General features: G+C 36.8%; 2 protein-coding genes and 1 long non-coding RNA gene across 4 annotated transcripts in view; 1 reads left to right on the forward strand and 2 right to left on the reverse strand.

Moving 5' to 3' along the window:
- Positions 1-349: 349 nt before the first annotated feature.
- On the reverse strand, positions 350-14,910 carry LOC111794026 (auxin response factor 8-like). Of its 2 annotated transcripts, XM_023676143.1 has the most exons (15): positions 14,365-14,910; positions 14,210-14,271; positions 13,902-14,017; positions 13,611-13,709; positions 13,246-13,302; positions 13,007-13,162; positions 12,841-12,925; positions 10,646-10,736; positions 10,393-10,557; positions 10,171-10,293; positions 4,254-4,329; positions 3,580-3,727; positions 1,347-2,350; positions 1,080-1,270; positions 350-773 (listed from the first exon to the last, which is right to left on the reverse strand). In XM_023676143.1, the coding sequence occupies exons 1-15, from the start codon at positions 14,379-14,381 to the stop codon at positions 599-601; spliced, it is 2,565 nt and encodes an 854-aa protein (XP_023531911.1). In that variant the 5' UTR covers positions 14,382-14,910; the 3' UTR covers positions 350-598. The 2 variants fall into 2 exon arrangements, with proteins under 2 accessions (XP_023531911.1, XP_023531902.1); XM_023676134.1 differs by having other exon boundaries at positions 14,210-14,910.
- A 3,675-nt stretch (positions 14,911-18,585) lies between these two features.
- On the reverse strand, positions 18,586-22,177 carry LOC111807920. The gene is made up of 2 exons (XR_002817004.1): positions 21,826-22,177; positions 18,586-18,820 (listed from the first exon to the last, which is right to left on the reverse strand). It is a non-coding gene; the product is annotated as an uncharacterized LOC111807920 (long non-coding RNA).
- A 2,023-nt stretch (positions 22,178-24,200) lies between these two features.
- LOC111811826 (probable acyl-activating enzyme 5, peroxisomal) overlaps positions 24,201-24,453 on the forward strand; it is a 2,281-nt gene continuing 2,028 nt past the window's right edge. The window contains exon 1 of the mRNA XM_023698870.1: positions 24,201-24,275. Coding sequence (XP_023554638.1) covers positions 24,219-24,275 — 57 coding nt within the window. The 5' untranslated portion in view covers positions 24,201-24,218. The remainder of the gene's footprint in view (positions 24,276-24,453) is intronic.

The following is a 24,453-nucleotide window of genomic DNA, read 5'->3' on the forward strand; positions in this document are numbered from 1 at the left end:
AAACCTAGCACAACAAGCACTCCTTTTTACGTCTTCATGTCCCTCCTGTGTGGCGACACGAGTCCCATCATATGTACAAGCAACTGTAGTCAGGAGCCAACCTTGAGCTAAACCGTTAGAAACAGGCAAGAAAAAGACCCCCTAAACAGATTATCAAAGAAAAAAGCCCCGCTCCGAAAAAGATTAACATTCGGCTCATTAGGGATATCATGCCACTTTGGTAAGTGAATAATCCTAATGGTAGAAAAAACTCCCTCCCATTTGATAACCTATGAAGAAAAGAACACTAGAAGTGACACGATAAATCAGATTCGAGACAACATAAACTAAAGGAACAAATGGAGCAAGATGATCATAATGAACAGCTCGAGACGTTCAACGTGTAATATTCCTTATCTAAGTAAACGATGTGCGTGTATTTTAACCAGTCTTTGAAAATGATAGTTGTTTGAGAGTATTTATAAGCAAAGGAATTATGAATACAAAGAGTTTACACACACTGATCTAATTTGAAGGCATTCATTCAACTGCATATCTAGTTTGATTCCAAGTTCCAAAGTAAACGTCTTCCAAACGCTCGTACAGTTCCCCTAATAGCTCAGTATTCCAACGAACCAACAGACGGTAGCCCCGAAACATTTTCGGCTTCATTGCTACCACTGGTTAGTCGCTGACCATCGATAGGGTTGAAGGACTCGATTACCTGTTCCCTTAGTTCCTGAACGTCTTGAGGAGAAAGTATCTTGATATACCAAACGTTATTGACAAATGCCCTGCAACATATAAGAACAGTACATGCAGAATTAGCAGACAGGAATTTAGGACAGGTTACGAAATTCTTCGTCTCAGAAGTCGATACCAGTTGAGAAAACCATGTGCAGTTCGGTTACTGTTATAGAGAAGTTTCGAAGAAATTTAGGACATGAAACGACGAGCTTTTGCTTTTCAGTATTAAACGAAAACAATTTGGAATGATGGTACCATTTTCACTGTAAGCATAAGCCTATAAAGGGTATGCATGGAAGTGAATATACTGTTGAGCTCGGGCTATTTAAATGGAAAGGCGTCCAAGTACTTACTCCCAAGGGTCGTCTCCAAGGAGAAGTGCATCGTTCTCCCTGTCGACAAATACAAGCTGCCAGCCTGATCTACGAGGGTCTTCCAACTGTCCCTCTATGCCAAACATCTGAGCCAGCTCCTCTCGCAGCTCCTGATAGCTACTGAACCGGGAGATGTCTAGCGAACGCCCAATGGACCCGGTTTTGTAAACCTGCAAGAAAAGGATTTATAAGCCAGCACACAGCTAAGATAACAGAATTCACCACGTGTATTTGCCCGGTTCAAACCTTCACAAATGTCTGAGTTGGATTCGACGGATCAACTTGCCCCGAGCTGTGCAATAACTCGGACGAGCCTTGAACACAATTGTACAAAGAATTCTGAAATCCAGAATCTCCCAGTGGCATTGAGGTTGAATCAGGAGCAATTGATGGAGAAGCATAAGTGGGCACATTAGAGGGAAGCAGAAGCCCAGATGAATCAATATTAACACCAAAAAGTGTAGGACTTGGAGAATCTGAGTTACAATTTCCCAGCTCCAAAATCGAGTCTCTACCAGAAAATGGAAAGGACATCGAGTTTGGGTGAGCGTCAACCGGTGAATGAGCATTCTTAGAAACAGGAGATTGTTGAGGTAACTGCTCGGTTAAGATCGATTGCCCGCTTCTATAAATATTGGAAAGATTTCCAGTCCCTTCAGCACATGATGAAGCAATTATGTTTCTTCTAGAGGAAATGGATTCTGGGTAATTTGAATTCGAATCCACAAGGTTTGATCTGGGAAACGTGGGCGATGGCACGTTTGAATGCCCGCCCTGATGAAATTGATTGCTTTGAACCTGAACGGTATCGTGATACGTATGTTGTTGCTGGTTCGGCAGATCCTCGGGTTGATTTTGTAGCGTTTGCTGAAGAATGTGTTGGGGTAGGTTTTCTGCCATAACTTGGCTTGGTGCTTGCAGGATGTTCTGAGACATAGATTGTTGAACCAATTGATGTTGTTGCAGCTGCAACAGAGAATTATGGAGGCCTGCCTGTTGAGCGTATTGGAACGGCTGTTGAAGATGCATAATCTGCTGTCTCAGCATATCGACACCTCCAAGGTTCGGCATTCCAGCAGCCAACATGGCTTGATACTGTTGGTTATGATCATTTCCAAACATGGAAGAATCAAGTCTCTGCTGCAACCAGGGCAGTGAACCCGCGGATTGCAAATTCAGCGAGTGTAGAGCTTGTTCCCCGACTCCTCCCCGTAGCCACATTAAGCCATTCGATGCATCATCTCTGTTATCTGTAAGGAAATAGACCATTAAAAAACGTCGTGACCCGTGAGAATAAGCAATCCCTGGTAAATGACAAAACAGGGTGCCAAAATTTCCTAAAACAAGCCATAAAAAAATGGAATGATAGAAGATACACAGAAGAGCACGAGGAATGCATTAACAAAATATCGATATGCTGATATGGAAGAAATAATCTATCAAAAACAAGAATCCAATAACAAAATAGAGAATATGCTGGTACTTATAAGTTATATTTCATTGGAAAAGAAAATCCAAAAACAAAATACAGATACGTGGATACAAAATTTTGAAATCTGGAACTAGAAAGAAGCACAAGTAATAGCATCAATGTGAGATCCCACGTCGGTTGGGGAGGAGAACAAAATATTTTTTTATAAGGGTGTGGAAACCTTTCCCTAGCCGGCACGTTTTAAATACTTTAAGGGAATTCCAAAAGAGAAAGCCCAAAGAGAACAATATCTGCTAGAGGTGGGCTTTGGCTGTTACAGATGGTATGAGCTAGACTCTGAAGGGTGTGGAAACCTCTCCCTTGCAGACGCATTTTAAAAACCTTAAGGGAAGTCCGAAAGGGAAATCCCAAAGATGACAATATCTGCTAGCAATAGACTTGGGCTGTTACAGATGGTATCAGAGCCAGACACTGGGCAATATGCCAACGAGGAGGCTGAGCCCCAAAGGGGGGTGGACACGAGGCGGTGTGCCAGTAAGGCGCTGGGCCCTGAACGGGGGTGGATTGGGGGGGTCCCACATTGATTGAAGAAGGGAATTTGTGCCAGCAAGGACGCTGGGCTTGGGAGGAAGGGGGTGAGATTGTGAGATCCCACATCGATTGGGGAGGAGAACAAAGCATTCATTATGAGGGTGTGGAAATCTCTCCCTAGCAAATGCACGTTTTAAAAACCTTGAAGGGAAACCCGAAAGGGAAAGCCCAAAGAGGAAAATATCGGCTAGTAGTAGGATTGGGCTCGATAATTTTTTAAAAAGCTGCCAGCAAACGTAATCCAAAATGAACGTGTGATCCCAATCATGTTAACTCCCCTTCTTTATCCTCACACTTCTGCACAGACTCCAACCAGTAATCCAAAATCAATTCATTTGATACCTAAAGGACATATTTTTATCCACTTAGCATTACAAAGCATCAAAGACTTCAGAAAATAGTTCACACACCTAATTCAGAGCGCAGAAATGAGTTAAGTAAATACAAAACGAATACCATGAACAGACGAGACTCCAGGATGCCATGGACGTTTCAATCGAAGCGGAAAAAGGGAAGGGTACATCGGAAATGTAGTTAAAGGCTCAATTTCCCACAACGATACCCTTGGCTGCCTCTCCCCAGCTGTTGACTCATCCCACCCGACCTGCAAAAGGACATAGTAACACAAATAAAGGCCAATGGTCAAGGTACCGAAAGGAACAAATTCTCTCCATTGCTATCTAATGTTATGGTTTACGGAATAACAAATTGATAATTCACAAAACCTTCACAGTAGAAAAGCTGACACTGAACTGCTGAAGTTTTAGAACAAAATCATTTGAGCACCCTAAACGACGAATGTCAAACCGACAATCTTTTCCGTATACTAACAAATACTACTAAACTTTAAATATATTTGAAGTGCATTAAAGCATATTTTCAGACCACTGTTCGTATAACCATAGACTTTTTCTGTACTGAAACTACTGTAAGAGAGTTTAACTCTAATTTTGAGCGACCGAAAAGAACACGAGTTACTAAATCAGCCGTACAGTAGAGAAAATAGTCATTCCTACTTGAGGCAAAAATATCTTAGCATATGGTACTACATTAAGTAGAGAGAAAGATAATGTGATAGTAAATGGAGCAAGTGTTTTTGTGGAACTGTTGTAGAAATAAAGCTGAAACACCTTGACAGAACGCCAATGAGAATTCGACCAACGAACAGGATCGAGATCACTTATTCCAGTTATAGTACCCATGTACCTGACAATTCAACTATCCACATATTAGCATGCAGAAACATGCATATGCCCGAAATAAAAGGTAGAATTTTAGCCTTGACACTGTCGAAGAATGCAATAAAAGTAACAATCTATATTTCATATAAAGTCTTTGTCTAATACTTTTGCTATATCTCTACATAGTCACAGATTATATTTCTGCATAGTCACTAAAGCCAAAAGAGAATTTTCTTTAGAAAAAAAGCTCAAAGAGAAACATAAAATCTATTAAGGGACCAAACATCACTCGATCTCTCGAGCCCTCTAATTATTTCTCTCCTCCCAAAGCTCCCACGAGATGGTACTCTAACTTGCCGCAAAAACTTTCGTTTCTAGCAAACGGGGGAATTTAGAAGGAAATCCTTGATCATATTTCTGCAACCCCTCTAGCTAGCCAAATCGAGACCGGACTTTCAAATAACAAATTCCAAACAGCATAATCTACATCGCAACTCAAGCAGCCCCTTACAATGAATGGAACACCAAGGCCCCACTAAGTTCACATTTCTCCACCCTATCTAAGGTGTTACTATTTTGTGGAGGATCTACCAAGCAAAAAACATAACCTTTTTGCGAATTTTCATCTTCCACGATGAAGTGAAGTCAAAATCACTCGAAGGAGAGCGATTGACTAGGTAAGAAAAAAGGATCTAAACGAAAAGCCAACAAGCAGACTAGGACTCCAACATGAACATATCACCTCGCCAGAGTACAATGAAAGTCACCCAGAAAAGAAGGTTGACAACTTCCAAAGCTTCCTTATCAAACAAAAAAAGCTTTGGAAACCCAACATAAACAAATGAGAGGGCCCAAGCTGAGGCAAAACATGAAAAGAAAGGGTACTCCTCAGCAGTACCTTTCTGGTCTAGACCTTTCGTTTTCCGTTTTGGTAGGAAAAAGAACGGCACATAAAAAATGGCATATACAAGTAGGGGAAAAACACCTCAACCAAGGATTGCAATTTGCAAAGAACGCCTCATATTGTTCAAACCTCCCGCCATGTACATCGGGCCAATTATTTCCTTGGTGGTGACCTCAAATTTGGGTGCTTTTTATAAGTTTTTTCCTTTTTTCTTTTTGCATATGTAACTACGAATACTTAATTTTCTATAGCAAAAACTGTCCAGAAAGTGATGCATGCAACCAGCACACTATTTTTCTAGTTAAACAACAAAAATAATATCAATGCCATAACATTTGCACTACTTGACAGAAATTCAAAGGAATCTAGCCATAAAGTATAATGCACTCATCATACACTGTCAGTTCGTTACTGATTAGCCATTCAGCTTCATTAAAAATAAAATGAGAAAGAAAACATCTAAAACCAATGGTCGCTGAAGACGGAAGCTTGTACAAAAAGCAAGATATGCACCCTACCCCAGGTCTGAAACCACTGTTCACATCTGTTCCTTCTCTTTTTCAGTAATATTTTCGGCAAGCTCTAAGTGAAGTTCACGTACATTAGATGTGAGAAAACAGAGAGGGAACTGAGAACTAGGAACAAGTTAACTGATTGTAAGACAGGCAGTCAGTGATGTGCTATCTGGAGTGTTGGCCTTGTATAAGTCTACAAAAAAAGTTGGTAAAAGTTGTTAGATGCCATGAGATACAAGGGATGGGGATAAAGAAAGAAGGATGGGCAGATATAGGAAGTCAGTTCCCTTAGTTTCAAGAGGAGGAGGTAGAAAAGCTAAGGGCAGTAATCTACCAAACGTAACCCAGAGCGGTATGAGGGAGTGAAATAGAAATACGTGCATCCAGCCCCATTTGAACAGCCGACTTTATTAACCTTTTCTGTTTTTACCTTTTCCTAATAATTAGTTTGGAAGGTTACTTAGTTGGGGGAGAGACCCGTGTGCATTGTTTCTTTATCTTTATATTTATCATTTTCCTGATAAGTGGTTGCATTCGGGGGCCTCCGTTTTGCCCTCTTTTGATAACTCCTAGTCACTATCCTTGGGGTTTCGTCATCCTCTCACGAACGAAGGGGCAATTACAATTGTTGATCCCGTTACTATCTTTTTTGATCAGATGTTCCATCATGGAAGAAGGGATTCTAGGTTTTGGGTTCCCAAACCCCTGAGTCTCCCTGTAGCTCATTTTTCCATCTCCCTAGCATCCCTTCTCCCACCCAAGGAGCTTCTACGTTCTCCTCTCTTTGGAAGGTTAAAAAACTCTTACAAAAGTGAAACTATTTGCCAGGCAAGTAGTGCATGAGGGATTGAACACAAAGGAACATTTCTCAAGATTTCATCTTTCATGTTGCGGTCACAATGGTGAGTAGTTATGACCATCTTTTGTAGGATTATTTGCTTGCTTTCTCCCTCGGAGATACTTTTCAAAACCATTGAGGTGGATACGACTCGTAACAGAGAGCGTTATCCAAGCAGAGAGTGTTGTTCCATGATTGAGGAGGTGCTCCTAAATCCTCCTTTAAGTGACAAAGGGAAAGGTTTATAGAAAGCTTGTTTTCTTGCAATTTTGTGGGGTATTTGACTTGAGGAATAAAGAATCTTATGAAGGTTCAAGAGGATGAGTGAAGAGCTTTGGGAGTCCGTTAGATTAACTCGTCTTTCTTTTCGACTAGGATTCATTCTTGTAATTGAATTTTTGGGTTTTTTCTGTTGTTAGCTCGTTTTTTAATGTTCATTTCTTTGCATGAAAGCATTTCTTCTTGTTAAAAAAGGGCATTGGGACAAAAGAGAAATATTTGTATAGTTCAAGTTTCAAATATCTATACAATTTCTAATCACAGAACTAACTTCAATTCACTAAATGTGACCCCTTCCCCATCCTTGACCCCCCTCCCTACAAAAAGTTCCTCCTGATCTTTCTAGATCTCACCTTCACGAAACCTAAAATTATGGAAAAAAGAGAAAAGAAAAGAAAAAGGAATATGTGAGATCCCACATTGGTTGGAGAAGGGAACGAAGCATTTCTTATAAAAGTGTGGAAACCTCTCCTTAGTAGACACGTTTTAAAACCTTGTGGGGAAGCCCGGAAGGGAAACCCCAAAGAGGACAATATCGGCTAGCAGTGGACTTGAGCTGTTACAAATGGTATCAGAGTTAGACACCGGACGATGTGCCATCGAGGACGTTGGGCCCCCAAGGGGGTGGATTGTGAGATCCCACATCGGTTGGAGAGGGAAACTAAGCATTCCTTATAAGAGTGTGGAAACCTCTCTCCAGTAGACGCATTTCAAAACCGTGAGGCTAACGACAATATGTAATGAGCCAAAGCGGACAATATCTGCTAATAGTGGGCGTGGGCCGTAAAAGAATACCACTCAAGCCAAACTTTACCTCTATAGAGGTGTAGTAGCCTTTCTCGCAAGATGAAAGTCATCTTTGAACCTTCTCCACCATCATATCCCAACAAGTTCCAGAATTATCAAGCTACACCCTTGGAAAAAACACCAATTCTTATACACATCACAATCCAATTCTCATCTTTCTACACCGAGGAGAAAATGGCTTCTTGGATTGATGCAGAAAGCCAACCATAGTTCATGTTAATGCTTTGGTTCCTAAAATAGAGGGAAAAGCATTCTCTTCTATAGTTTGGTACACAATTGACCTGCTACAATATTTCCAACTTCAAGAACCTTCGAAAAACTGATTTTGGATACCTCGAGAATCTATGGTGCACTCAATAAATTTCTTCAAAACTACGACGTTGCAGTGCAATTCATCTCAATTACCTAATAATAATCGTGTTCCTGCCACAATGTTAAAAGACATCGATATATTTCGTGACAGTTATTCTCTCTTGCTTCATGGCTTCATGGCTTCGGTCATTATCTTGATTTCATAAATTTGAGCAACATCTCGAGCCTTGAATAAGTGCAGTGCATGAAGTCCCATATGGCTTGTGCACTATGTAAAAACATAGATGTATCACTAATGGATGGCTCCATAGAACTCCAGAGCCATGACATTATCATGGAATCTTCCTCATCCCATGTAATAAATCTAAGATCTGGCTTCCCTGATTTTGTTCCAATGAGGTGTCGAAGTTTTCCCCTTCACTTAAGGTAAGCACACATTTTTTAGAGCATTTGAGGATTTTTTTTTTCCTGTTGAGTCGGTATAACAATCAAATCGGTTGCAAATCACCTTTCATTTGAACCGTAGGAACTTCCTCTGTTGGCGATGAGAATTTTGATTCTTCCGACATGATAGAGTAGCAAAGAAGAAACTAGTAAGTCTTAGTACAGAATCTCGAGGATAAAAGCAAAGAAAGTTGTTATCCAAGTGGCCCAAGTGATTCTTAGTCTAGGATTATGATTAAAGCTCGATCGTTTTGTTTGGACTAACGCTTTTGTCCAAGAGGGCCAAGTGGGATTGAAGCACGTGATTGGAATGGGCATTAAATGGGGAAATTGTTTGGAAGCGGGTGGGTTAAGAGCAGCTGTCGATGGGCTGGATCTAAGAACCTTGCGAATCCTGGAAATCGTGAAGGTTTATCCAAAATTATGGCTACTAGAAGTCCGAGAATTCTTTTGCAAATCGGCAACAGATCAGAGTGAAACTTAGTTATGATGGACGAACCAGCCGGATGACACCACAAAATGATCTTACTTGCTTTTCCTCATTCCAAAGTTTTTCATCACTGAATTTCCAAACCATTCTTGTGGCCAATGCTTTAATCAAAATAAGGATTTACGAAGGCGACATACCTTTCCTTTCGAGCAACAAACCTAGAGGTCGCTCCATATACATCTCTTCTAGAAGATCACCATGAAAAAAGTCATTTTTAATATAAAGCTCATGCAGGGTCAGTGACGAATAGATGCAAATTAAACGAATAACCTAACAAAAGCCAATTTAGTAGCCAGAGAAAAAGGATCAGAATAGTCAACTCCATAAGTTTGTGTGTAGCCTTTAACAATAAAAGGAGCTTTCAACCAGGCTACAGATCCACCTGCATCCACTTTGATTGCGCCAACAATACGCTTCTTTTCTATTGGAAGATGACTAAGTCACAAGTATAGTTGTAATCTAAGGTAGTCATCTCCTCCAACAAGGCAACCAAGATGAAATAAAACCTCATGAACAGTCTGGCATAGGTCATATAATTAAAGGAGCTGGTTGTCTAGGATAAATCTGAGTGATAGGTAGGAGCGTAAAAACGGGTACAGATTGAGGTGGGAGGTGGATCATTAGAAGGCTCTCACAAGAAGAGAGTAACGTAAATAATAAAATCTTCTTTTTTATGCTCGACGAGACTCTTACTCGAAGGTGGAGAAAATAAAGAAGAATCTTCAAAGAAGTGGCATCAAGAGAGAAAAAATATCGATCGAGACTAGAACTATAACACTGATACCCTTTTTGAACATGAGAATAACCTTGGAACATATATTTTAAAGACTTTGGATCTAGTTTAGTGGGTCAACAGCGAACATAGCGAACAAAGCAAGTACAACTAAATATTTTGGTTGTAAGAGAAAATGAAGGTCGTTTGAGACGAAGTACGATACGGTACCTCACCCTTACAAACCAAGAAGGGCATGCAATTTTTTAAGAATTAAGGTGTTGATACACCAACCTAAAGATATATGGAATATGCATCTGGAAGACTAAGGCTTGATAGGGATTCAATGTTCACTTAAATAAGAACTAACATCGTGAGAGAAGTAATTTTTAGCATTATCACTCGGTAGAACTTGAAGAGAACCACTACATCGAGTTTGAATTTCAACATGGAAGTTACAAAAATGCGCAAGCAACTCATGCTGACCAGAAGTGCTGAAGAGGGAAGTATGCATGAATATTCTTAAATCAAACGGATTATAATAAACTATTTAAAGTTATCATACCTTCGAACGCTCGACTCTTCAGTCTCAAAAAGCATCCGAAAACGCATCCCTACTGAAACACGGGTATGAAATACAGCTTTAACATATTTTGTCAGAGGGATGACAAACTCTGATGGGCTAGCCCTGTAATCATTTTTTACAGAAGAAAACGTTTTAAGAAGGGTCAAAAATTAAATTATAAAAAAGCTATAACAGTAGTAAAATAAAAGAATATTTCAAAACCTGGGGTTGTAGAAAACTGTGAAACAGCTATTGGTTGCGGCAGCATGAGCAGCAGCCGCAAGGAGTCCAATGTGCATGCTATCACTTGATAAAACAGAAGAGGGCATCACAGTTTGTGGTCTTGTGGCACGGCGTATACCCAAAAGAAGCTGATTTTTTTCGTTCCTAGATAAGTGATTCAGGGTGTTCAAATTATGAACTCTGAAATAGGACACATAGAATGAAAACGCAAGGCGGAAAATGGAGTAGTTACCATATAAAAAGTACAGAATCCCCAGCAACCAATCTTTTGGCACTAACAAACACACTCCAACCAGTTGTAAGAAGATGTCGTTTTGGCTGTCCTGTGACAACAAAGATAATAAGCCATGTCAGCTGCCGATGCAGTTTACAGTTCCCGAATCGATTTTTAAATTGAAAAACAGACTTTCCATGAAGAGAAATGATAGTGCAATATAAGAAACCCCACGCAACCTTTACAAAAGCCAAGCAATCAGACTATGAGAACATCTTTCCCCATCTATCTTTTATCTCGATTGTTTTTGGGATAAAACCACAAATATTTTACTCAAAATCGATACGAGCTTTTGCACAATCTAGTAAATTAACGGTTTGGGAAGAAACGTTAACAAGGCCTCCAATGGCTTCAAAAGTGCTTCTTTTCCAGTATGACAAAGGTAAGTTTTTTAAAGAAATCCATTCTTCATAACCTTCAATGAACTCCAGATGAGAATGCTTGTCATAACACCAATTTTCAACTTCAAATATTTACCTTCAAAACTTTTTTAAGGAATTATTCAACAAATTTCAACAAAGCCTTATCAGTCATGAATGGATTGATTAAAATCCTAGATAGAGAACAGTCTTCTAGAGCTTTTTGAATTTCCTACCAAGACTTGTGAACAATCAGCCCGAAAACCACAAAAATTTCATTAAAATTCAAATTCATCACTTCTTAAGCTTTTATTACCCAAAAAGATGATCTAGCAAAAGTCGTTTCAAAATTCTGACTCATCAAATCTTCTTCTCTTTCACAACCTCCCCATAAATTTTGAAAGGCTGTTTTCCTTTATCCTCCCCACTGGCCTAAATGAGTTTCTTTCCAAGGATTTCTTATGTATGCTTTTGGGAGATCCCACGACAGTTGGAGAGGGGAACGAAGCATTCCGTATAAGGGTGTGGAAACCTCTCCCTAACAGACGCGTTTTAAAACCTACTGGAAAAGCCCAGAAGGGAAAGTCCAAAGAGGACAATATTTTCTAGCGGTGGACTTGGGTTGTTACAAATGGTATCAGAGCCAGACACCAGGCAGTGTGCCAGCGAGGACGCTGGCCCCCCAAGGGGGATGGATTGTGAGATCCCACATTGGTTGGAAAGGGGAACGAAGCATTCCTTATAAGGGTGTGGAAACCTCTCCCTAACAGACGCGTTTTAAAACCTTCAGGGAAAGTCTAGAAAGAAAGTCTAAAGAGGACAATAATTGTGCTTGGGCTGTTCCCGCTCTCCTCATTTCTTTAGAAAATCCCTTAACCTTTCCCATAAGACAAGGCAACTTTTTTGTCCAAACTGATAGGAACTCGTAACATCTTCCTACCACCGGAAGGTGGCCAAACCACACAATTAAAGCACCAACCATGGAAGGATCTATATTAAACGAAGCATCTCTGTCCTATTTAAAGAAGTGTGAATACATTGGATATTGCAAAATTTCTGCCAAATAGCACTCAAACCATTGAAGAAGGTGGACGACAAAGGTATCACTTCCTTGTTTTTCATATATTCAAAAAAAAAAAAAAAAAAAAAAAAAAAAAAAAAAAAAAAAAAAAAAAAAAANAAAAAAAAGAATCTTTGTTCAAACCAATTACAGAAATAAATATTACGAACACAACTCCTAATCTCCATGATGCTAAAGATGCACCAAATAAAACTCGAAGTAATAGACTCAAACAAAAGAGACTAACCAGAATACTGGTTGACAAAAACAGAAGGTGAGCATACATACATAACCTCCTAATTAATAATGTTAAGCTTGAACTCAAAAACCAAAGGTATGAAGATGGCGAATGGAGGCTTCAGGTTAATGAGTTGGTGACAGCATTTTCAGGGCCAGGGGGTCCTTCGTATGTTTCTACCCGTTATGTAATTCAATGTTTATACTCTAATACGAACCAACCTCTCTTGGAAGTGAATTTTATTTGCAAAACAAAGTGTCTTACGTTTGAAGAACTTGATATCACGATTACTTCGAAGAAAAAGCAAAAATGATAGATTAATAAGTTCCTTGACAGCTTCATTTCAAATGCCAACTAAAACTGAATGCTTAGTGCACACTACAAATAAATTGGTTGAACTAAGATCAAAGAAAAGGTTGAAGATAACTTAAAAACCATCAACAAAGAAAACTTTGGCACTTATTTCCACAAATGGACCGAACATAAGGGGACTTGCCTCGAAAAATATGCCTAAACTTCCATTCAACATCATGAAGATCCCGCGCAATCAGCTCTTGTGCTGGTGGCTGCTGTGAAAAGTCCTGCAGGGCCATACAAAAGAAAGATGGCAAAAGTCATCCATCATATCCAACAGAATCATATAACAGAATATATGTATGTACCAGCGGAGGAAAAACTTTCTCAGCAGCACGACGAGGTACAGAGAATCCTCCATGAGTGCTCGTATCACTTGCAGTCAACGTCTTGCAAAAGTAATTTGTTGGCTGTCTACTTGGAATCCCCAATTCCATAGGTAGAAATGTATCCTTTTGCTCTTGCTGTATGTATGAAGAATTTGAGCAAAGGAATTAACAAATGAAGCAAGAACTGAAAGAGAAATACAGTTGTAAAGATATTTTACTGCAGTCAGCGGCTGTAATGTCATTTGAGCGTATACTTCATCCGTTTCCACATCTGCCTGAAATGTCACACATACAAACAAATCCTGCTTTAGAGTTCTCGCCGCTTGATTAATCTAATTTCATCATTTATGATTAATGAGTGATCAATTGTGAGATCCCACATCAGTTGGGTAGAAGAACGAATGGAAACCTCTCCCTAACAAACGCGTTTTAAAAACCTTGAGGGGAAGTCCAAAGAGGTCAATATCTGCTAGTGGTGGGCTTGAGAACCGTTACATTAATGGAAGATTTGCGCATTAAAAACATTAATCGTGAAAGGAAAAGGCTAAATACACTCAAATTACATGAAATATAGAGAACCCACATGCATCGTAACGTTGTGAAGTTGACATATCAACTGGGGAGGCAGGTTCGGGTAATTCGGTATATGCCCATCAACTTCTTTGTTGGTTGTGGCAGCAACCTACAAACACACAAGAAATCAACAGAAAAGTCCTTTCAAATTTCAATTCCTCCACAAGCTTATCCAATGACAACTAACTAAACTACTGCACTACGTTGACATATCAAATGGGGAGCCGCAAAAATGGAAATTTTCATTTTCGAACTAAAAAGAAAAAGGAAAAAAGAACAAACAAAAAAAAAAACATGGAACCTGTTCGCTGTGCCCCTGAGGGAAGTAGACAACCCGAGTCCCAGAAGTTGGGAGGGACACAAGGGGCCCCGCGCATGCATGCCATAGCTCTGAATTCAAGCATTTCTTTTCCCCTCCTATAATCATCATCATTATTACAACGCCATAATTAAAGCTCAGCACAGCAGTGATCAAAATTAATGGCGGGAGATGAGGGAACCATAGCATTTAATAAAGGGGAGAGAAAAACAAGAAGCACATAATAATAACTCAAAAACAGGATTTCAAGCGTCCCAAATTGAAAGAAAACAGGGAAAATCATATCATACCTTCGTGATCCTGCTGACCAAACCCTGATGTTGAAAGCTTCATATCAAGCTTTACCCAATCACTAAAAAAGGTCTCAAAACACAAAAAAATCAAAAACAAAAAAGAATAGTAAAACCCTAATGGACAGGACAAGAACCCTGCCGGAAACTCATACCTCTCAATCGATAACATTAAGAAGATTCTTCCGCTGCCTAAACCCAACGCAATCGCTCACAACCCCACCGCGCTCTCCCATCTCCCCCGCCCCAAATCAAACCAACCCAATATCCATCGCTCTCCAAAACACAGAATCGTCAAGGGTTTAAGCAGAAAAACCCCCAAAAATCCCCAATAAAACTCGAAGCAAACAAACTCAAACCTCGATCAATCGACCCATAAAAAGGCAATCCATACAAGATCCCCACGACAGAAAAACGATCAAGTGGGGAAACTGAGAAATAAGAGAAAAATTAGCACAAAAAAAAGGTCACCCACTGACAAACAAGTGTAGAGTAAGGCGGTAGTAGCTGAATCGGGACTGACTGAGAATGTCAGTGAGTACAAATACACAGAGAGAAAGAGTAAAAGAGAAGAAGTGGGTTCTTCATTGGAGCTAAGCTTGTTCCAAAAACTGAAAGATGAGAGAGAAAGAAAGGGAGAGGAGAGAGAAAGCACGGTCAAGGCAAAGCAGAGTCTGTGTTTACTGTAATGTCAAGAAGAGTGAGAAAAAGAGAAAATCTAAAACCAAAAAAAAAAAAAAAAAAAAAAAAAAAAAAAAAAAAAAAANAAAAAAAAAAAAAAAAGGAGAGAAATGGAGTCCAGGAGATACTAATTTACAACGAAGCAATCTAAGCCCTTCATCTATCCGTACCTTTTAATCCTCACCGTTCATTCTCCCTTTGATTTGACAGCAGGCATGTGCCACCATCCTCCAGTGGTCCTTGTCAGAAAGTACGGATTATGTTAAATAATCACATTTTTTCCTTTTTTTCCTTTTTTTTTCTTTTTCTTTTTCTTTTTCTTTTTTTTTTAGTTTCCTGTTTGCTAAAATATCTTTGGTTTTATTTTAGTTTTAGAAATATGCAAAATTTCAAAATTTGTGATCATTTTTTATTTTTATTTTTTGTTCAATTTTATTAAATAATAACTCATTAACTATAAATTTTTTAAATTGGGTTAATTTTAGTTATATCGATTATACGGTTAGTTTATTTTAATTTTTGTTTTTAATAAGTTTAATATATATTTTGAAATTTTATATTCTAAATAATTAAAAATGATTTTTAAGAGTCGACCAAAAATAAATAATTATAAAAATAAAATAAAATTATGATGATATGTTAAACAAAAATATATATTTTAAAATTAATAATAAATTTAGTTCAGCGGCTTAATTCATAAAATTTTTATTTATTTGAATTAAATTCAAATGATATAAATTGAACTGTATTGAGATTAAATTTTTTTAACACGTCTTAAAAGTATATTTGTCGAGACCATTTTTAATTGTTTGTTGTTTTCCAGCATAATATAAAAGTATATTTAAATATTAATAATTATAACTCGTGGTAGGTTAATCATAAACTCACTAAAACCATAACCAACTTTAAACGTACGAGTCATAGATAACTAACTTTCCACACACGTATAAGTCAGAGTGCTACTTAAGAACAAGGCTTTTGAAGTTTTAAGGCGAAAAACGTGTTTGAGGTAACATTAAACGACATGCATGTAAAACATATCAAATGAATGTTAAAACTTCTATTTAAAAAGTACGTTATGTTCATCGGCTCTCTCGTTCCTATAAACTAGGAGTTGTGCTGAGATAAATATGTTCTAACGAAAACATTGAAATAAAAATATTATAATTGTGAAGTTACTCAATGATTATCTCTCTACCCTAACCCTTGTACCACTGCTATAGTCTTGTCTCCCGTAAAGCACTCCACTGTTAGAGTAGATATGCAGACGTAAATAGGACAATAACAAGCAAAATCAAAGAACCAAATTTTTTTTTTTTAAATGGGATAACTCGCTCGTATAACCTAACCCTAACAACACATAGAGACATCAAACTTAATCGTGCCAATAGCCTCGAGTGCTTAACAAAGAAGCTATGAGCCTGAACGACATAGTTATGTGAATATCCACAGACAGCGTGGTTCATAGAAAAAAAAAAGTAGGCATGAATATGCTAGATTGGTCGAAAACTATATAAAGAGAAAAGACTCAGCTCTACTTTGTTCGTGGAGACATATTTATACTCTTAAACTTCGGAGTTTATCTTAATAAAAACTCTAATTATTATATCAATTAAAATCTTGAATCAGATGTGAATTGGTACATGCTCAAAATTGTGGACTCATAATTTTATTAATTAAATTATGAACAATTTTAAAGGAATTAAAAAAATCGTAAGAACATCAATTCTTATTACTAGAGTCGTTACTACCTTCGTGATATTTAAAATTTTAAAGAACGCTTCATTTTTATAAAAAATAATATTAAAAATGTTCATAAACAAGTTCGATGCATAAAATTAAAATACTTTTATTTTTGGGATCCCAAAAAAAAAAACTATTGCTTTAATATAATATTGGAAACAAACTTTAACTTGTAAATCCTCCCAAATGGGCACCAAAATAATTTATAAGAAAAGAAACATATGTGAAACGTGACTTCTTTTTGTCTCCTAACATCATTAATATATCATCTCGTGATGTGCTATGCACGTTTCTATCCTTATTTAAAAAAATTAAAAAAAAAAATTTAGTATTAAAAATACTCGGCAAGCAACTTAATATTAAATAGTTAAGGCTATGCATAAATGTTTAGCGATCGGTCGAGTGTTGATGTAATTTGTTTGTGCTTAGATTGTTTTCTTGTAAGGAGTGGTCTGATTATGGCATCGTGCCTACATTCTAAATCGCAAAAGCCTATGGCGTACCTTTCACGGTGAGATCCTACATCGATTGAAGAGTGGAATAAATCATTTCTTATAAGGCTTCAAAAGTCTCTCTCTAGCATATACATTTTAAAACCATAAGGCTGATGACAATATGTAAGGGGCCGAAACGGATAAATCTTCTAGCCCGCTGGCCCCTTAAGGGGGTGGATTGTGAGATCCCAAATTGGTTAGAGAGGGGAACGAAACATTATAAGGGCGTGGAAATCTCTCCCTAATGAACGGATTTTAAAACTGTGAAATACGTGACTGACCGAAGCGACTAATATTTGCCAATAGTGTATTTGGACGGTTACATTTACTCTTGTTTCCTTTCCTTTGATTTGGCTGAAGTTGTCATCCATCACATTGCTTCTCTCCTCCAAAATGGCTTTGGTATGTACCACATCCTCAAGAACAACAACTAATACTTCGATATCTTACCACCCATCGTAGCGGTATGGCACTCGTCGGTGTTGATCTATATCGTGTTACTCGATTTGTTTCCGACATTAGAATGGGTCGTGATGTCGTTAAAACTCAAGTCGAGAAGCTGAGGAAGTAGTGTTCTTGTTGGCTTAAATTAAACCACAGAATTGTCTTGCACAGCGGAGAACGATTCTTTATTATGGACCCCTTGCTTTCATTGTATTTGTTCCACATTGTTGGAACTGTACTAACAATCTATTTCCTGTTTGAAAGGTGGATTCATGACGATGACTCTTTTAACTCTGCTGAAATCGAAGCCTTTTATTATCTGCTCAAAAGATAGTCTTTTGAGAGTGTAACAAAGCTACAATATTATAAAACCATTCCTTAAAACTAAATCTTTCCTTTTCATCACTGTGCACATCAAAGTGTTATATTTTCAGGTGATGGGGATGGGATTTAGAGACATCAAGTTAATATAGTGTGAGGTTCCACATCGGTTGGAGAGGAGAACGAAACATTATTTATAAAGGTGTAGAAACCTCTCCCTAGCATACCCGTTTTAAAAACCTTGAGGGGAATGCCCAAAGAAAACAACATCTACTAGCAGTGGCCTTGGGTTGTTACAAATGGTATCAAAGCTAGACACTGGGCAATATGCCCGCGAGGAGGCTGAGCCCCGAAGGGTGGTGGACACGAGGCGGTGTGCCAACAAGGACACTGGGCCCCAAAAGTGGTGGATTGAGAGATCCCACATCGATTGGAGAAGGGAACAAGTGCCAGCGAGGACGCTGGGCCCCGAAGGAGGTNTGATGTCCCACATTGATTGGGGAGGAGAANCCTAACCGACTGCATTTTAAAAACCTTGAAGGAAAGTCTAAGGGAAAGGCCATACAGGACAATATCTGCTAGGTAGGCTTGTTACATATGGAATACCATTTACTACTTTTAGCATCACTTATATCTTCCACATTTCTTGCATTGTCTTGATATTTTTTTGACATTTTCTCGACACTTCCACTATATTCATAAGACCAGTATTTACTTCAAAAACTTTCCGAGTTACGAAAACATCAATAACAACGTGTACATGTCAATAAACATTTCTACATCATCCTGCACATCAATATAAAAAGATACAAACCTAGAAACCTGCGAGTATAAGCCAGTTGCATTGGTAAAGAATTTACGGGAATGGCCACATATCAAACCCCTCAGGCTTCTTTACAAGGATCTGATTGTATTCTGGTCTTGATGTCTGCAAATTGTTTGCCACTTATTAGAATCTCTTGACTTTTGCACATGAATAGAGGGAGACAATAAGAAAAATAGATACCGAACAGTAATCATACTCTGAATAATTAACGAGATAAGAATGTTCGTGATCTAGTGATAAGGCAAATAAACAACAAAGGATGTGTTGATGTCAGGTTTTTGCTAAATAATTTATTATAAAGATCAGTTTCAAGGACTAGAAATATTTTTTTATAAAAAATTTATAAGCTAAAATAAAATCTAGACCTAAAGAGTATTATAGAGTGTTTGCTCATTTCTTCCAAAGGTTAAAAAAGAAAAAAAAAAGAAAAAAAAAAGCTTTTAAAATAGAAAACTAGAAAGTTAGGAATGAAACGACGTGAGTATGAGAATTAAAGATCAAATATGAAAGTTTTACTTAAAAGGCCAAACTCAACATGAGCATTCCGACACTCAACTAACTAACTACTGCACCAAGCGCACTATGAATATATCCGACTGTTGTTGAAAAGGGAGAGTAGCAAACAAACATCAAAGAACTGTGAGATCCCACATTAGTTGGAGAGGGAAACGAAACATTATTTATAAGGGTGTGGAAACCTCTCCCTAGCCGACGCGTTTTAAAATCGTGAAATTGACGGTGATACGTAATGGGGCAAAGCGGACAATATCTACTAGCAGTGGGTTTGAGTTGTTACAAATGGTATTAGAGCCAGACATCGGGCGGTGTGCCAACGAGGACGCTAGGCCTCGAAGGGGGGTGGATTGTGAGATCCCATATCGGTTGGAGAGGGGAACGAAACATTCTTTATAAAGGTGTAGAAACCTCTCCTAGTAGACGCGTTTTAAAACCGTGAGGCCGACAGCAATACGTAACACAGACCAAAGCGGACAATATTTACTAGCAATGGTTTGAGTTGTTACAAGAACTATCTACAACAATTTATTCAAGAAAATCCAAGATATGAAGGTTTTTTTCCATAATCGTACAAATGCAATGCATCTCGCTATCTCAAACTCATTACACCTCAGAACGGAAAAGAAACAACCAAATTTATACAAGCTCATTGGAACTAAGAAGGAGAGAATCAATTTCCCTTTTCCTGAATTTATGAACAGAATCCATTCTACAATATGACCTCATTCTGAATCCTGAGAACTGCTTTCAGTCATCAATATGTTCACATTTCAAGAAGTTGCCCTGTTATACGCCAATGAGCTAGGGAAGGAAAGTGCTCCCAAGCGAACAATATAGCTATGGGAACGCCTAAATAACGGCACATATGTGTCAAAATGACAAGCAAAAGGCCGGAATATATTATTTCTAAGTGTAGTACATAAATATAGTGCTTCACCAAAATAACTTTTACCGCAGATGTCTAGATTCTCCAAATGTTCTTTTTGGCAAGAAAAAAAGGTTTCATTAATGCCAAAAAAGAAGAGACAGATGAACAAGACATCAGCCTATGACAAAACTCTATCCAAAGGAGATCATAAAAGTACAGCAGGGTTCATCTCTTATTCATTAAACGTATTTTATTTCCTTTTGTACAAAGCTTTTCCTTCTGTATTTGTGAATACTTTGTGTGTCTAGGCTTATATTTTTCGTCCTATTGCGGACACGAACATATAAATCATTTATCTCTTCAATATATCATTCCTCTATTTCATATCTTGCCTTCTCCCTTCATCTCTTGCAATTCCACCCTTCGATCTTACAAACCTAAGAACTACCAACATTTAACGGTTCGTTCTCCACAATGAAATATAGCCTACGCCTAAGGAAGCATAGAATTGAAATACAGTTTCCCTGATAGAGATCTGCTAAGAATTTGACCAAAGAACTACTATCCACTTGAAAGTCAGCCTTCAATAAGAAAGCCATGTATAGCAATATAAAACTAGTCTTTTACCATGACTGTAGCGACAACAACCTATTTCCCAACCCCAAGGATCTCTTGACACTTCGAGTGATTCTACTTTTTAATATAGGCCAGCTCACTTTTGCTTTCTAATGAGCCTGACATGAGACCGTTCTCGACCAACAGAAACAGCCATGTTCCATCTAATGCAGTCGTGGCTATCATAATTACAATCTGTTGCTTACTGTGCAAAATTTCTAATAGACCTCTCCAAGTTCTTAGTCACAATGGGAAGAATTCTAAAAACCAGGAAAGGAAAAGAAAAGAAAAGAAAAACAGGTAGGAATATTTGTATCCATCAACTTGGCCAAAGTGAGGTTGCAAAAACAACCACTTCTTCCATTTCAAAAGCTTAGTTGGCAACTTTTTCCATCACAAATTTTTGGAACTTACAAATCTAAAGGTTGCTGCCAAGAGGCAATCCTAAATATTCAATGGTTCGAGTACCAAAGCTCACAAGCCAACATTAGTAGCCAATTCAACCATTGCCTATATAAAATTGTGACCCGGATCTCGCAGATTTTTCGATTGGGAACAATTACGTATAGGAAAATTTTCAAGTTCTTTAACTCCTTGTGTGTTTAGTGGAATATCTAAGGGACTATATAACTTTTTTGATTTGTTTACTATTTATAAACATCATACATACATAAATATCTTCCTTGTCTTCTAATCTACAGATTTCTTCCTTGTTGTCTAATCTACTTTCAAAAATATTTTTCTTACCTTCTAGCCAAATTTTGAAAACCAAAAAACAGCAGTTGTTTTCCCTAAACCTGAGTTTGTCATTCTGAAATTAGCGAAAAGTTCTAATGTTTTCATAAGTTTAGACTAAACCAGCACCTAGATACATTGAAAAAAAATGGAAAGAAGATTAACAGATGCTCAGATTAAATCTAATTCGAGGGTCAAAGTAAATTAACATACATGAAACTGCTGATAAATAGATCCCAAAACAACAAATCAACAGCAAAGATGGCTCTCTACAGTTATCATTTCGATCTATATCATCGGATCCAATCAAATTGAGACAGCAAGCCTCAAGACAGAGCAAAAATAAGAACAGACGAATAAGGGAGAAACTTACGAGATCTTTGAAGATGATAAAAGCTACAATGAAGAAAAGAACGAAAAGTATCTCAAACTCCGCCATCTTCAAGAATCTGAACGCCGTTTTCAGAAACCCTACAACCATCGATTCATTCCCATTCCTGCTCCGACCACCTGCTCGAGCCATAGCCACCGGTTACGATCGCTGCTTTTGACGAACTGTGGTTTCTCTTCAATGATCAAAGAGGCAAATGTAGAAATTTTCCTCTATCCAGAATTTAATTTGGCCAAATTTCTCCCTTTCGAATTCAGAGAGTTGAACGCGTTAAGAGACTCCTCGATTTCATATGATATTTTATTCAGATTTCGGTTTGAACACTCTACTCTCCCTCAAAACAATTTCATAATTTTTTTTAAAATTTTTTTAAATTTTTTTTAATATCCTTTATTTAAAAAATATTGGTGTTGTTTTAGAAATTACAATATTACTTTACACCTTCATAAATATTTTAAATTTATCATAATTTATACTAATTTCAAATTTAATTTATATAAACATCTTAGTCGCAGTCACGTCGTTTCACTTCTATTTTCATCCAACATTCTAATAGATTTCTACTGGAGAAGAATCAAGTCCCATTTTATAACACAATCATTTAATTTTTTTGAAAAAAGTAATTTCCAACACATTTTAAAACATATTACGAGACAACATTCTCCGACCCCTTGTATCGTTGTAGTTAGAGATGATCTTGCCCATAAGCTTACTTTGCCAATTGGTAAGGCACGAGAGGTACAACCAAGCCTATATCCATTTAGATGAAGTTACAAGACGTATGAAATAAGAGGAGCAATAATCATTCATGAACGTCACTCCAAAAGATTAACCTGATCTAATCTGAAAGAAGAAGAAAGTTCTTGTAGAGAAATAGATAGAAGATGTGACCTAACGACTCAACGATGAAAACTCACTCCATATTCTATGTGAGTCGGTTGACTCTGATTAGACCCCGAGAGAAACGTGCTCATAAGGGTACCATCAAATATTTTTCAAGAAGTTTGAATTTGGAGTCTTAGTGTTACATGAATTCTGATTTGTAAAAGATTTTTTATACACGTTCACTGGCTCTCTTAACACACTAAAATTCTTTTCCTTCTTCATTTCATTCTTAAATCAAATTCTTAAATTATTACATTTTAAGATTTGTATCATGACTAAATATTAAAAGATAAAAAATAATATTTAATTTATTAGTTAATTTTAAATTGAATCGTCACAAAAATTAGAATTGAGTTCTTACCATTTATTAAAATTAGTTCATATATTAAAGATTATTTACGAAATAAATTCTAAATTTTTAAAATTATAAGAACTCAATTCTTATTTTTGGCATCCGAGTTTAAATTCGATTTCTAATTATCTATTAAACTTAATTTTTTGGCGATTAATTCCTTCCCATTTTACTAATAATAATAATTTTGACAAATTTAAAAAATTTGAGAATGAAATTAAATTGAGAAGTTTACTTTATCATAAATTAATTAATTTAAATTGAAAATGGATTACACTAATTCAATTAACTTATTTTAATTCAACCCTATTAAATGTAATTAGTTTCTCAATTAATTAGAGCAGACATGATTCCGGTAAATTAATTAATTTCGACCCTAGATCATATTATTCAAATTAATTTATCAATTACGTCAACATTTTTGTCACGTTTAAAAAAAGGAAAAGAAAAATAAAAATACTTAACCCACCAAAAAAAAAATTGAATTTATTTATCTAATGTGCATTTTTTAAGCTACTCAAATATATTTTTTGAAGAAATATGAAATTGGTTTTTAATTGGTTCCTATGTGTATAAAAAAATAAAAATAATTATAAACAAATTTACAACTCATTTTATGAATATATATATATATATATTAAAGTATATTAAACATGTATTAACTATCACATTAATTCTAATTTCATTAAAGTCAACTAATTAAGTTCACACTTAACTAATTTAAAATTAAATTGAATCAATATCTCATTTTTTTAATCTAATAACAAAAAAAAAAAAAAAAAGTTTCTTTTCATCTGACTTGAAATTGCAGGTTAGGTGACTGAAATAGAGTTCATGACCAACACACAACACAATTCTCTATTTTCGAGTTAGTTGTCTTTTTTTGTAAATACATCACTAATTTTCATAATAATACTAAAAACAGAGTGGGGCAAAATGATTGGTTACTCTATTTTCAGGTTGTTCTAACTGGCAAATCTACTCAACTAAAGCCAAATAGAAACTAAGTTCAAATAAATTTGCCATAAATGAGTCATAAATTGATTTCGTGTATAAATTGAAGCTTTCGTAGTACAAGTTGGGAGACTTCAATTATCAAAATCTTCAACCCAACTCGACATTGATCGATTTAATTAGAATGTATAGCACTTTGAGTTTGTGGAGTCCTATAAAGTTAACCTTTCAAGTCGTAGCGGTAAGAAATTTTGGATTCATATCGAACATAAAGCTACCCACTTCTAACCCTGTTTCACTATATATAATACTTGATTAAAAATTTTAATTTATATAACATTAAAAAATTGAGATACAAAGATTTTTATCAATTAATTTTTTTTTTTTTTTTTTTTTTTTTTTTTTTTTTTTTTTTTTTT

This window comes from Cucurbita pepo, chromosome LG01 (genome assembly GCF_002806865.2).
Source record: "Cucurbita pepo subsp. pepo cultivar mu-cu-16 chromosome LG01, ASM280686v2, whole genome shotgun sequence".
Lineage (NCBI taxonomy): Eukaryota > Viridiplantae > Streptophyta > Magnoliopsida > Cucurbitales > Cucurbitaceae > Cucurbita > Cucurbita pepo.